Source organism: Eptesicus fuscus, chromosome 7, assembly GCF_027574615.1.
Source record: "Eptesicus fuscus isolate TK198812 chromosome 7, DD_ASM_mEF_20220401, whole genome shotgun sequence".
NCBI classification, from domain to species: Eukaryota; Metazoa; Chordata; class Mammalia; order Chiroptera; family Vespertilionidae; genus Eptesicus; species Eptesicus fuscus.
The window spans coordinates 59,160,148-59,175,407 of NC_072479.1; the positions used below are offsets into that span (position 1 = coordinate 59,160,148).

Genomic DNA, 15,260 nt, shown 5'->3' on the forward strand with positions numbered 1-15,260 from the left:
AGTTGGAATTAAATTCCAAGAATGCAGTTTTGAGGATGTTCAAAATCGGTATCATTTGCATATTTTTAAATCATAATTTTAAGATGGGCTTAGAGAGGAAAGGGATTTGAATGACTGTCAACATTACGGTGGTCATCCTAGTGAAGGGTAGTATATCTTTAATTTGCTTATCAGAATTATAAATCTTAAATTTACCCAGCATTCTACCTCCATTTGATATATTGTTAGTGCCTTAAGTACAGATAACTGGTTTTGTTAAATAAACACAAGAATTGTCCTTGTTTTTCTATCAATGCCATCTTTCTTGTATATCTTATTAAAACTAAATTTTGCTGATTTATTATTATTCACTCTTGAATAGTTTATAGCTTCTTCTGTGATTTCAAATGTAAGTAAGAATAACCTCTATATAGTGTATAATTTCTCATAAAGACCTCATACTAGTATAAATAATTTTTATTTATCCCTACTTTGTAACTGAATAACTGTTTGGTCTTTTGTGGTAAGATGATAATGGACCCAGGTATAAAGGTGCCAGTCAAGGAATTCTGATCTTTTTCACTGTTTGTTGCCCTAAATAGCTGTCCTTGATGTGCCAACTGGTGACCAGTCATCTCTTTTCTGCTTACTTTCATGCCAAATAACTACTTAACTGGTTTCTAACTGGTTTTCATTACAATAGAACATGTTGAAAAGTAATAGCAGGAAACTGGAACATTCTCTAAGCAATGTTGGCTACATTAGAGTTTGGAGGGGTCAGAAGGACATCATTTACCTCCCAAATATTTACCACCTCTGTCTTCTTGCTATTGGACTCAATCCTGGATTAGACAACATGGTGTGCATCCAGATGAATGTATTAGTCATTTCCTCTAGCCTTCTGACTTATCAATGAGTTACAAGGTGTGAGAAATCCCTATCATGTTCGTAATCCAGCTCACTGCTCTGAAGCAGTTAAGATATTAAAATCTATATTTTATAGATGGAAACAGCCAAGGTCAGAGGACTTAACTGATATACCCAATGTCCTGTGGCTGATTAATATCAGAATAAGGACTGAAATTGTGTAGTACCCTTTCTACCATATAACACTATCTTCATGAATATTATAATAACTGTTTATTGGATAAAAGCAACTGGCCATGGCCTTATACAATTTTGAAATCTAAGGAAATTAAAACATCAAGAGCTGTATTCTCAAAGAATTTAGCTCTCTATCATTTCTCTTCCCTCATTTTATAGTCTCTTAACTAAATAAAAAACATGAGGGCAATGAAGAGAAGAAATACATCATAATACAGCAGATTTGTACTAAAATTCTTGAATTAGAAGCTTATGATTGGAGAGGTTTGGTTTTCTTATATAAATGAAATAGTCATCTGAACAATTTCTCTCTCTCTCTCTCCCTCTCTCTCCTTCCCTCTCTCTCTCCCTCTCTCTCTCTCTCTCTCTCTCTCTCCTCTCTCTCTCTCTCACACACACACACACACACACACACACACAGTAAACCAGAAAGGAGAAGAAAAAGCCAAGTAAACCAGGAAAAAAGAGTAACCATCATCAGTTGTGCACAGTAATACCCTTATCATTGCATAACTAGTTTGTACATGGTTTTAGTCACTGTATACTCACTGTTTGTATGCTTATGCTTTATCTTTTTTTTTTTTTTTTTATAGACCTTTCTGTGTATCTTCCTAGTTCATGTAGTTATCCTTTTATGGCAACATGGTATTTCATTATACTGTTTAATCATTCCCCAGTAATTAGGTTCTTTTTTAGCCTAATAAAAAAGCTCTAAGCATCTTAGCAGAAACCTTTTGTTTTAGTTATTTGGGATGTTATCATGGTCAAAAATTATAATTCATTAAATATTCTTCTTACATATTTTCAGCTTGTTCTCAAAGACTATATTATTTTATAACATCACTAGCACAATCTAAGGACATAGTCAATTATCCAGCACCTCATCAGCATTGGTTTTACCATTTATATCTGTTCACTAGTGACCCAGTGCACGAAATTCGTGCACGAATGGGGGGTTCCCTCAGCCCAGCCTACACCCTCTCCAATCGGGGACCCCTTGGGGGATATCCGACTGCTGGTTTAGGCCTGATCCATAGGGATCAGGCCTAAATTGGCAGTAAGATGTCCCTCTCGAAATCTGGGATTGCTGGCTCCTAACCGCTCACCTGCCTGCCTGCCTGCCTGATCGCCACTAATTGCCTCTGCCTTCCTGCCTATTGCCCCTAACTCCTCTGCCTGCCTGATCGCCCCTAACTGCCTCTGCCTGCCTGCCTGATTGCCGCTAACTGCCCTCCCCTGCCGGCCTGATCTCACCCCCAACTGCCTCTGCCTGCCTGATCTCGCCCCCAACTGCCCTCCCCTGCCGGCATGATCACGCCCCCAACTGCCCTCCCCTGCCAGCATGATCTCGCCCCCAACTGCCCTCCCCTGCCAGCATGATCTCGTCCCCAAATGCCCTCCCCTTCCGGCCTGATCTCGCCCCAACTGCCCTCCCCTGCCGACATGATCTCGCCCCCAACTGCCCTCCCCTGCCGGCCAATCTGGTTCTGATTGGTCGGTTTCTATGCCAGTCAGCGTCAAAAGCTTCACCTCCTAGGCAGCCATTGGGTCCTCACAGTTCACCCAGATTTGGTTCTGTTTGGTCAGTTTCTATGCCAGTCAGCGTCTCTGGGCCTATCTTTGGGCCTGATCAGAGAGATGGGGCTGATCAGCAGCCCCCTCGGAGGCCCAGAGAGAAACAGAGGCGTGGCTGCTGGCGAAACCCAGAGAGAAAGAGAGAGGCAACGGCTGATCAACAGCTGCCACGAAGGCTGTGGATCAGAACCTGCCTCTCTCTTCAGGCCTCTCTCCTGGCCTGATCCACAGCCCCCTCAGCAGTCAGTACTGGGTTGCCATGGCAACCCAGCACTGATTGCAGGACTGACTTCCGGTGTTCTGTCGAGCCTTCAGTTGGTCGTTACGGACCCTGGGTTTTTATATATTAGGATATTAATTTAATAAATATGAAGTAATGCCCTCGCTGGTGTTGGTTGAGTGTTGTCCCATGTACCCAAGGGTCGCCAGTCAGGGAATCATCCTAGTCAGGGCACATGTGCAGGTTTCGGGTTCAGTCCTGGTCAGGGTGCATGCTGAGGCAGCTGATCAATGTTTCTCTCCCTCTCCTTTCCTCTCTCAAATCAATAAAGATGTTTTAAAAATAGGTATGAAGTATTACCTCTCCTTCCTTTTCTTTTTTTTTCTAATTGTAAGAGTAACACATAATTTTTGTAGAATGCTTAGAAATACAGAAAAAGGAGAGACATCGCAGCACTGGAGATGAGTGCTCCTTCTCTATGTGTTGTTTTACTTAAATGAGGTCTATTTTTTCTAAGAAGGTCCTTGGAAAAGGCAATGTTTACCTCACAGTACTTTGAGAAATTAAGGCCAGGTTTTATCTACACCCTATGATAACCATTCATAGTTCAGCAAAGTCTCATTTTTCCTTAAAAGTTATCCTTCCTCCACCCTTGACTTTGGAGGGATGAGAGTCTGCAAGAAGGTCAAAGTTGAAAGGTTGAAGGAAGTGGCTGAGAGAGATAGGAGCCTCTTAGTAAATTAAGGTGTTGAAAAATCAAATTTTGAAGAGAACTTCTTCTGAAAATAGGATGGAGGGACAGGAAATCTGCTTTTTACTTGACACTTGGGACCTAACTTATTTTATTTCTTAAAAAAAAAAAATTCCAGAGAAAAGAAATTTCACGGACCACTGGCTAAAAGCCCCAAACTCTTAATTTATTATTTGTACACGTTGATGTGTTTATGGATTCACAGAGAATGTTTAAATAGAGTTACTACAGTCAGCTGACAGGAAGGAGGCCATGTGGGGTGGGGTTAGGTCAAGCTGTAGGAAATTCCAGGGAGTTTTAAAGTGTCTTGTCTTTTCTTAACAGATTTTTATGATGAAGGCTCCCTCAAACATCTGAATAAAAAGGGCTGAAATGCGATAAAATATGTTACAGAAGAGTGTTTCAGTATCACAATTCCTGTTTTTTTCTTTCTGTGTTCCTCTGCTTCCTTGAGAAATATTGGAGGAAACCCCTCCTTCTTCCTGTACTTCAGATTACCACTTGTAAAATGAGGGTCATAAAATTCATAGTAAATGCATTTGAGAAGTTGTTATTCTGGATATTTGAGTGGTTTGGAGGTGAAAAGGTATTTAGAAAATGCTTAGTGCTTCACCTGGGATCTCATTAAAAGCAGTCTCAGATCTGTATTCCTCCTCAGAACCAGTGTCAGTGTAACTTCGATTTCCAGAGACATTTCTATTTTTCTCTAAGCCCAAATAGCTTTGCACAGTCACTTTTTTAGTACTTGAAAAAAGGTAATATAGATTATTGATATCTCATGAGCCAGAAGTCTTTTCTTTTTCCTAAAGGCTCTTTATTTAACCCAAAGTTTTAAATGAAAAGCTAGCAAAGATTGGAAATTTTATGCATTTAAAACCAAAGAAACGCTCTGCCCTGGCATGGCATATGCACTGATTCTAAATGGCCTTGCTCCCAGTAACACCAGTGCTGGGCCTTCCCACATGACTATAAGTACAGACAGAAAACTGAACCCTCAGCAGATTACGAATGTAACACATACCCTTTGATTTAAAAAAAAAAATACATTTTTATTGATTTCAGAGAGAAAGGGAGAAGGAGAGAGAGATAGAAACATTAATGATGAGAGAGAACCATTGATCGGCTGCCTCCTGCACATCCCCTACTGGGAACTGAGTCTGCAACCTGGGTATGTACCTTGACCAGGAATCAAACCGTGATTTCCTGGTCCATAGGTCAATGATCGACCACGCCAGCTGGGCCACATACTCTTTGAATTGTACTGAAACTTTACCTTGACAGGATTTAAGTATTTGAAATATTGCTCTAGTATTAAGAATGCAGAACTTGTTCACTTTCAGTTTGTTTGTTTTTTAGTGTATTTTCAGGCTTTCTCTCTTTTTGAGCCCTGAAAATTCTAATTTTTATAGTGATCATCTTACAGTGCAGCAGCATTTGGGATAAATCTTTGGAATTTCCTTTACTTCAATTATCTGCAAATGAGAAATGTTTTGAAAACAGAAAAAAATATGTATGGGAGAGTATCCTGCCAAATTTATCTTTTCCCTTTGGCAAGTGATCTTCATTTCCAGATTGGGGGCTGCTCCCAGAGCAACAGTAGGTTGCATCATATGAGTTACGTGGATGTGATTAATGATGTAGCTGACCTGAGTATAATGTGGCAAAGTTAGAGGTGCTACAGCTTATCTTGATTTTTATTAAAAATAGATTCAGGGAGCATTTGAGATTTTGCTCTCAGGCATATGTCATCTGTTTTGGCTCAAACAAACTCATAAAAATAAAATCGATTCAAATAGCCCAGCCAGTGTGGCTCAGTGGCTGAGTGTTGACCTATGAACCAGGATGTCACCGTTTGATTCCCAGTCAGGGCACTTGCCTGGGTTTCGGGCTTCGTCCCCAGTAGGGGGTGTGCAGGAGGCAGCAGATCAGTGAGTCTCATCATTGATGTTTCTGTCTCCCTCTCCCTTCTTCTCTGAAGTCAATAAAAATATTTTTATTTTTAAAAAAAGATTCAACTAATAATGTAAATAGCAAAGCTTATTTGAGGTAAATTATATTAATTGTATATTGAATTTGCAAGAAACTATATTCTTTTTGGTATGGTACAAGCAAACCAATCCTTGGCTCTGACTTCTGAAGTGGTATGTTTTTTTACTGGGGGATGTGGGGGCATTTAAAATAAGTGATAGTTCAGTCTTAAACTTTATTGTTGAGTTGATTAATCCATTGAACTTAGAGGTTTAATAGCTATTTACTAATGTTGAATTCAAAAGGGTACTAAGTCTGATCTGTTATACTGGATTTCAGTTATCTTTTCTACTTCATGTTATCTTGAGATGTAAATGATAGGATGTGGTTGAAGGCCCTCATTACAATCTGAATAAACATGACATGCTGTGTACTATGGAAACATTCTGTGACTAAGTGCCTTTCTATTGAGTCACTTTTCCAGGCTTAAAAATTATAATTTGTAATTTTAATTAGAGATCTACCTTAGATAGGAGAGATAGAAATATAGTGATTTACAGGAATCACAAAATACTTTACTAAAAACAAAAATGTGTATCGTTCACTTTTCTATTTTTTAAAAAAGGCATAGTCTCTTGCCCTCAATAAGCTTCCAAGCCAGTAGAGGAACACAGAGCAGTTTGATAAGCATTGTCATGGAAGTGTAACCAAGTACTTTGGGTACAGAGGAAGAACAACTTAGATTTATGTAGGACAGACTTCATAGAGGGAAAGTTGCTTAGTTTACAGAGTCTTGAAGGAACAAGCATTTGCTAGACAACAGAAGGATAAAGCGGTAATCCAGGTAGAGGGAACTAATTTACAATATCATGGACCTCACAGTAGTTTGCTTTGCATGGAGGGTAAAGGGTGAGGAAGAGGATATACCCAGAGAGGGAGGTAGGGGCCAGATCTAGAACTGGTCTTCTGTGACATACTAAACACTTTAGATTTAATTCAAGGAGTGATCGGGAATCCTTAAAGAATTTTAAACAGGCCCGGCCGACATGGCTCAGTGGTTGAGCATCAACCTATGAACCAGGAGGTCACGGTTCAATTCCCGGGCGGGGCACAAACCCTGGTTGTGGGTTTGATCCCTGGTAGGGGGCGTGCAGGAGGCAGCCCATCCATACTTCTCTCTCATCACTGATGTTTCTCTCTCTCTCTCCCTCCCTCCCTTTCCTCTCTGAAATCAATAAAAATATTTTTTAAAAAGAATTTTAAACAGGAGAGTAACATAAATTATATTTGGGGATAATTGCTTTGTATTACTTGGGATAATGGCAGCATCATGGAGACTTGATTGGAAGGTAGAAGAACCAGTTAGAAAGGTAATCAGTAGTCCATCTATTGCAGCAGCAGCAGAGATAAGGTAGGACATGGAAGGGAAACAGCAGATATTGCTGTCAGGACTTGGCACTTTGGAGACATATGTCATTGTCATCTGGGACATGAAGATTCCCCTCAATGACGTTTAAATTACGAGGCTTTCTGGTTAAGCTGGTTAAGTGCTGATCGTTAGCAGAGAGCATAACCTTGATAGAGTGAACTTATTTTTCCCTGGGTACTTGTGAACATGTAGTGCTTGATACTGATAATATGGAAAATATATTCTGTGGAATATAAAATTGAATCTCTTCTGGATTTTTATTTATAAAGGAGATTTGCAGTCCTCCTTTTTGAACATTGCATCAAGATTTCCCATCTTCTATCAAAATTTATTGCTTGGTTTTGTTTTCCAAACAGATTCTTCGGACCCAAAGCCGAAGTGCAGGTGGAAAGAAGATCTCTGAAAACAGCTATTCTCTGGATGATTTGGAAATAGGGCCAGGTAAGCAGAGAGTTCCATGTGCGTGACGTTCTCTGGGAAGTACTCATTAGTAAACAGTATCTTTTGGCCCCAACACCAATGCTTTTGAAGGAAGAGTGGTACAAATTAAATGGAAGCCTATCTGTTAGATACTGTTATTGGAGAGATGCATGGATTGTCTTTCTCCAGTGCTAGTGGGAGTGAGGTATCCCTTTCCCCATTGGGTGCTGCGTACTTATGATATCGAGAAAAAGAATTTTCTGAGACTTGCATGGGAGGATGAGTGACTTTTATTTGCATGTAATTATATCCTTGGGTTTCCCAAGTTCCATTTCCCTTAATCCAGTCATGGAAGACGTGCAGCTGGGGATTCAGTAGAGCTAGAAGCAAAGCCAGTGTCCCAAGTTTCCTTTCCATGGTGGAATCGGGTGGGGATTGGCATCAGGCTAGTTGCAGTGCATCAGTCCACAGTGTGGGGTCCACATCGGCCATGTGGGTGAATGCAGGAGTGTGAGAGTCCCGCAAGGCAGGAGTTAAACACGAACAAGCAAGAGGCAAGAGTGCAAACCAAGCCTGGCCAGCAAGGGCTGGGCAGTGACTGAAAGTTGAGCCTGTGAAGCAGGAGGTCACAGATTCCTGGTTGGGGCACATGCCCAAGCTGCGGGCTTGATCCCCAGTGTTGGGCATGCAGGAGGCAGCTGATCAATGACGCTTCCCTCATTAATGTTTCTATCTCTCTATCCCTCTCCTTTCCTCTCTGAAATCAATAAAAATATATTTAAAAAAAAAGGAGTTTAAACCAAGACAGTGAACTCCTTTGTTTAGGAGCTTAGGTACCTCAAGTCCTCCCAGGCTTTCAGTGGCTGCACTACTCTGGCCAATGATCTGTTCCCAAGTGTGACTGACAGGCAAGAACCTTTCCTTTATCGCCCAGACTTGACTGGGCATGCATTTAAACTGCAGCTTCCTGGCAAAACTGTACAAATGACTAAATATTTGGCCTTCCCTTTGCTCCTTTCCTGCTAATTAATAACTAGGTTAAATTACAAAGGTATCAATACAAGACATTCCCAAATGTCATTGCTCTCCACAAACAGCTTCTCTGTATTTTTAATCCATCCTTGTTAGTGGTAACCTGTGGTAAATATCTGGTACCTTTGCAGGATTCCAAGGGAAGTGCTACAGAGAATTTTGGCTCCATGGTCATTTGAGGCTTGAGGGGCTCTCATGGATGGGCAGTATGAAAATTGGTCATCCTGATCCCTGGCCAGATAGCTCAGTTGGTTAGAGCATTGTCCCCATACACCAAGGTTGTGGGGTTTGATCCCCAGTCAGGGCACATACAAGAATCAACCAACGAATGTATAAATAAAAGTGGAATAGCGAATTGGTGTTTCTCTCTTTCTCTTTCTTTCCCCCTAAAGTCAATAATAATAATAATAAAATAATAATAATAATAATAAAAAATGTATTTAAAGATGGGTTATCTGTACTACCAGTAGTAACAAAACACCTTAAGGTTGGAATTATTATGTTTTGAAGGGCATATTAAGGGAAAATAGAAGAAATTTATTCCATTACATTACAATAGCCCCAAATTGAGAATCTTGAAACCACTAAAGTCATATTTTATCTTCTAATAAAGCATCTTTTTGCATACTTCCAGGTCAAGTGTCAACTTCTGCATTCAATTCGGAGAAAAGTGAGACTAGGCGAAACCTGGAGATCCCGCGCCTGTCAGAAACCTCCATAAAGGATCGAATGGCCAAGTACCAGGCAGCTGTGTCCAAACAAAGCAGTTCCACCATCTACACCGTATGTGTTCAGCATCATTCATTCATTCATTCATTCATTCCTTAATCCAACAAATGCTCACTGAGCACGGGAACTAGAAATGTCACCAGACCCTGACTTGTGAGCCCTGCCCCCATTCCCTTTTCACAGAGATCCTACCCTAGCTTTAGTTCCATCCCTACCTGTTCTATCCTGTTTTGCTTTCCTAGGCCTCACTCCTACCCCACTCATTTTTTGTATAATGTTACCATTCAGTAATGTCATAGAGTTTTTCTGTCTCTTCTGCTTAATCTTGTTGTTAAAGAAGTGGTATTTTATTAGTTTTTTCAGAAACATCTATTTTTGTTTCTGTTTTTGATTAAAGAAAGGGCAAATAGTGGAGAGAAATATCAGATATATTTGATATTAATATGGGTGGGGTTTTTTGCAAATTTGTGTTGATATATAATTCATATGACATAAAAATCACCATTTTAAAGTATAATAACTCAGTAATTTTTACAATATTCACAAAGTTGTGCAACCATCCCCACTGTCTAATTCCAGAACATTTCCATCATCCCAAAAAGAAACTCCATGCCTGTGCAGTCACTTCCAATTCCCCCAGGAGCCACTAATTTACTTTCTGTCTTTATGGACTTGCCTATTCTAACATCCTATCTAATAAAAGAGTAATATGCAAATTGACCATCACTCCAAGACACAAGATGGCAATTGTGGACAGTTAGGAGTGACCAGGCCTGCAGGGGAGGGCAGTTGGGGGTGGTGGGACCCAGGCCTGCAGGGGAGGGCAGTTTGGGGGGACCAGGTCTGCAGGGGAGGACAGTTGGGGAGCCCAGGCCTGCAGGGGAGGGCTATTGGGGGAGATCAGGCCTGCAAGGGAGGGCAGTTAGGGGTGACCAGGCCAGCAGGGGAGGACAGTTGGGGGGGCTAGGCCTGCAGGGGAGGGTAGTTGGGGGGGGCAGGCCTGCAGTGGAGGATAGTTGGGGGGGACCCAGGCCTACAGGAGAGGGCAGTTGGGGGGGGACCAGGCCTGCAGGGGAGGGCAGTTGGGAGGGACCAGGCCTACAGGGGAGGGCAGTTGGGGGGGGGGGACCAGACCTGCAGTGGAGGATAGTTGGGGGGGACCCAGGCCTGCAGGGGAGGGCAGTTGGGGGGGAAATCAGGCCTGCAGGGGAGGACAGTTGTGGGGGGCTAGGCCTGCAGGGGAGGACAGTTGTGGGGGGCTAGGCCTGCAGGGGAGGGCAGTTGGGGGGGACCAGGCCTGCAGGGGAGGACAGTTGGGGGGGCAGGCCTGCAGGGGAGGACAGTTGAGGGGGCTAGGCCTGCAGGGGAGAGCAATTGAGGGGGGGCAGGCCTGCAGGGGAGGGCAGTTGTGTGCGACCAGGCCTGCAGGGGAGGACAGTTAGGGGCAATCAGGCCAGCCAGGGAGCAGTTAGTCATCAATCAGGCTGGCAGGGGAATGGTTAGTAGGTGATCAGGTTGGCAGGCAGAAGTGGTTAGGGGCAATCAGGCAGAGGCAGGTGAGCAGTTGGGAGCCAGCAGTCCTGGATTGTGAGAGGGATGTCCAAATGGGTGGTCGGACATCCCTCAAGGGGTCCCAGATTGGAGAGGGTGCAGGCTGGGCTGAGGGACACCCCCCCCTTCCATGCACGAATTTCATGCACTGGGCCTCTAGTTTCTTATAAATGAAATTGTATAATATATAGTCTACTTAATCTTTACTCCTTGTGATATGATGATTTTCTAAAGAAAAATTAGAATAGTGGATGAGAAAAGGGGAGAGAAATGACAAGATGATGTGCTCAGTAAGAACAAAGAAATTGGTCTTCTAAATAAATTGGAGAGTTTTTCTATTTTATACTTACCTAGGCTTAACTGGCAGGATGACACTATGGAACTACTTAATTGAAGTTGCCTTTTAAATACCATTTATTCATATGTACACATGCATATATACACATGTACACATACCTATATATGTATCTTTCAAATATTTGTTCCTTCTAAGATTTCAAATTACAATCCATTAATCTCTTTTTTTATTATTATATTTTATTTCAGAGAAGAAGGGAGAGGGAGAGGAAGAGAGAGAAATAGAAACATTAATGATGAGAGAGAATCATTGATCAGCTGCCTCTGCATGCCCCCTACTGGGGATTGAGTCTGCAACCCGGAATCAAACCCAGGACCCTATAGTCCGCAAGCCCAAGCCTACGCTCTATCCACTGAGCCAAACCAGCGAGGACCATTAATTTCTTGATGTCCTATTTTTTAACAAAGTTGGAAGACTAGTATTGAATTTTATTCGTTCCCAGCCAGACTGAAACTGCCTATTAGAAATTGTAATGTGTATTTCAGGAGTTGAGCCTTCTTTTCCCCACATTACTAAGTATGCATTCTCCAGTAGTATTTATTGGTGGGCTAACTCTCAGGGTGATGAGTGATTTCATCTTGATTATTCACTATAATTTTAAGAAGAGATGTGTGTAAATCAACAGTGAGTGTGAAAAGTGAGCAAACTTAGACTTCGCTTAGAAGGCAGGTCTGGAGATACAGCAAATCGGTGATCTGTGCAGCTCTGTTCCCTCCTGTTGCAGGATTTTGCTGCTTCTCAGTGCCCTGCTGCTATAAACATTCCGACCAAGTGACTCCCTAAGTGGAAAAACCTGTTCAGTGACCTTTTTAAAAAAACTCCTAATAGAGTTTCTGCATTGCAGTCTCCATCTCTGAAACTTTTAAGAGTTGAAATGCTTTAGGAATTCTTGTAAAAAGCACATTTTATCTCATCCCAAAAGAATTTCTCAGGCCCCCTACAGAGGATGGTTGTAACAGGCACACACTCTATGGCCGTGATTCTGGAGGCTGGGCTCTGAGATGGGGTCAGGAACGAGTGGTTGGACTGTTGGACTATTGTCTTCTGCAGTGCTGGCTGCCAGCTCCTCCCTATAGATGCACCTCCAAAATGTGTGCCTTAATTTGGATTTCCACACCTGATTAAGTCAGTCACACTCACACTCCCTTCCATTGGCCCTGTGGCCATAATTATGTTTTCTCCCCATGCCTACAGAATCACAGAGAACAGAAAGGTACTATATTTCTAGCAGACTAATGATAGGAAATGTTCATAGTTACCTATCTCTATATTAATTTTGGGTATAATATATAAAGTTAATTTTAATATTTCCCCCCACGTGTTCTTTGCGAGGAAAAAAATTTAATTATGCTTATTCCTATGATAGTATTAATGCCTGCTTGGTATGTTGAGGCTCTGTTATGAGAAGTAGAATAAGGTATGTCTTTAGTACAATGTATGAATTTTATGCAAAAAAAAACACAACACACATGTTTTTTGAAATTCTCACCAAAAAAAGGTTGTTTTATAGTTATCATTAAATATAATTTGTTTTCATATGTATACATCATCCCTGTCTCTCTTTCCAGGCCGGGCATTTATATATATGGTCAGTATATTTTCTTAATTATTGGCACTTGGCATCTCCTTTCCCTGCTCCAGAATGGTCTTTTCTGATAAAACTCACAAGCTTTGCATTCCCACAAGCTCTGCTGCTAGAAGAGTGAATCACAAGAACATTGTATGCTGGGGGTGGTCTGTGTGTGTCTGTGTTGATGTGCATATATTCTAATGAGCATCCGGTTTTAGACTAGTGTACAAACATTTAACTCTGAGGTATGTGTCCACAAAGCTGCTTTTGTCGTTTCACAAGTCAGTGGGTTTTGCTTGTGAGAATTAGGGGGGTTGATTTGATCTGAGGCCTCTTAAAAGAAATTTATTTTTTACATTCCAAGTTTACTTAATAGATGTGACATGAAGAGAATAGTGAGAATTTATTTCATTTTATTATTTTGAAAATTAAAAAAAAAAATCACAGACTATTTTTATTTTCTAGAATGAATTGAGAGCCAATGGCAGTGAAATCAAAATTCATAAGTTGGAACAGAAGGAGAACGTGCCCCCAGGTCCTGAGGTCTGTATCTCCCATCAAGATGGAGAAAAGGTGGGTTTAAAAGTCTAATGTCCAGTTGCCAAAGAAGCATGTGTTCTAAATTAGATGCTTAAAATTAGAAACCACTCTGACTCTGGGCTGTAGAGTGTCTGGGAATTTGGTAACAGCTGCCAAGACAGATTGTTGTTTTTGCAGGTCACATAATTTTGGTTGGGGAGCTCTGTAACTTATAGCTGACCAAATAATGAACCTTCATTGGAAAATTCTTTTGCTCAGCAAATGCTTAGAGGGCATAGAGCTAAAGTGATTTTTGAAAATCTGTTTTGATTAGAAATATTATCTTCAAAGTATTTGTATATTATTAACTCATTTTATGCAATAAAATTTCATTCTTTCACTCAGTATTTTGAAAGGTGGGCACTATGCTAAGCATGGGAAATACTAAGCTTAAAAACTAAATATGAACATACCATTCTATGTGGTCTTTATCTGCAAGGAAGCTAACAGTAGAAGGGAGATGAGTAACAGGTTGGCCATCATAAAGCAGTGTGACCTCTGCTGTTAGAGGGCTATTCAGGGCTGTGGAAGCTGAGACTAAGGACACTTGCCCTAACTTCCTCAGGAAGGTCATGTCTGAGCCAAGTCCTGAAAAATGTGTGGAAATAGGCAAAGTGAATAAGGAGAAGTTTGAGTAAAGAAAGAGAAGGGTATTCCAGACATAACAGAGGTTGGAAATTGGAGATCTGAACTAAGATGACTTGGCTGAGCAGGGGAGGTACATACAGGCCATGATGAGAGACAGGTGGAGGGAGAGGGCCAGGGTGGGTCTTGAAGAGCTTTGTATGCTACCCTTAAGTGTTTTGGATGTAGCCCTGCAGTGGTGGAAAGCCAGTGTAAGATTTTAAGCAAATTAGATTTGTATGTTATGCATTTATTGTTAGATGAATGGCTTAGTTGGAATAAGTAACAATATGACTATCAGGTGAATTTATCATTTTCTTTTCCAATCCATTACCCAATCTCTTTTATCTTTTGGTCAATATTATAGTGAAATGTTAAGTTAGTTAAGGAGAAAGAGCTTTCAAATCTATTACAGTAATTAATCTTAGGAGAAAAACCATTGTTTCTGTTGTACATATTGACACCTGGAAGCCATTCTTCCAAAAGGTGAAGATATCATTAAAATAGTTCTCAAACTTAGTTCACTCTAACAGACTTTATTTTTAAATATATTTTTATTGATTTCAGAGAGGAAGGCAGAGGGAGAAAGATAGAAACATCAATGATGAGAGAGAATCATTGATCAGCTGCCTCCTGCATGCCCCCCACTGGGGATGGAGCCCACAACCTGCGCGTGTGCCCTGACTGGGAATGGTTCATAGGTCGATACTCAACCACTGAGCCATATCGGCTGGGCCCTCTAAAGTTTGCTGTATTGACAGAACACTGACAGGAACTCATGAAATACACTACACACTTGGTTGGACCAAAGTAGTCACACAGAAAAATGATCTCAGATTAATGGCTACACAAGTTGAATCATAAAATAGAACAGGAAAAAAAATTTAGAAAAATTAAATCACTTTACTTTACAAAAACTCACAAATATATGTTGAAATAATAAGACAAAAATACTTGGCGGTAATGTGTTTCATAATCATAAAATTACCAAATAAATTACATACATCCTTGCAACAGTGGGCTCAAGCATCAGTCACATGAGTCACATGTCCTATATCAAGTGAGTTCTCTCATAAGGCTGCCTGGGTTTCTCATTTTTTAAGTGGAAGATTATGTCTTAAGAATAACAAAGTAAATATGTTTGGAATTTTTTCTTATGGCTTATAAAAAAAAGACATTTAAAGGAAAAATATTCCCAGCATTGAAATCCCCAGTGTACCCTAGGAGCATAGTTTGAGAAATGATCCTCTGGAAAACAACACATGGATTGTCCCTATATCTAATTTCATGTTTTCTTCTTGATTGGATTCATGCTGGTTTGAAACTGGAACTCTGAGCTGAACTGGAGGATCAGAACATTTTAATTATAAC

At 40.9% G+C, this 15,260-nt stretch overlaps 1 protein-coding gene across 2 annotated transcripts in view; it reads left to right on the forward strand.

Moving 5' to 3' along the window:
• The window catches only part of LIMA1 (LIM domain and actin binding 1), an 88,984-nt gene that overhangs the window by 56,896 nt on the left and 16,828 nt on the right, over positions 1 to 15,260 (forward strand). For both annotated transcript variants that reach the window (XM_008140669.3, XM_008140670.3), the window contains exons 5-7: positions 7,383 to 7,467; positions 9,113 to 9,261; positions 13,152 to 13,259. In XM_008140669.3, coding sequence (XP_008138891.2) covers positions 7,383 to 7,467; positions 9,113 to 9,261; positions 13,152 to 13,259 — 342 coding nt within the window. The remainder of the gene's footprint in view (positions 1 to 7,382; positions 7,468 to 9,112; positions 9,262 to 13,151; positions 13,260 to 15,260) is intronic.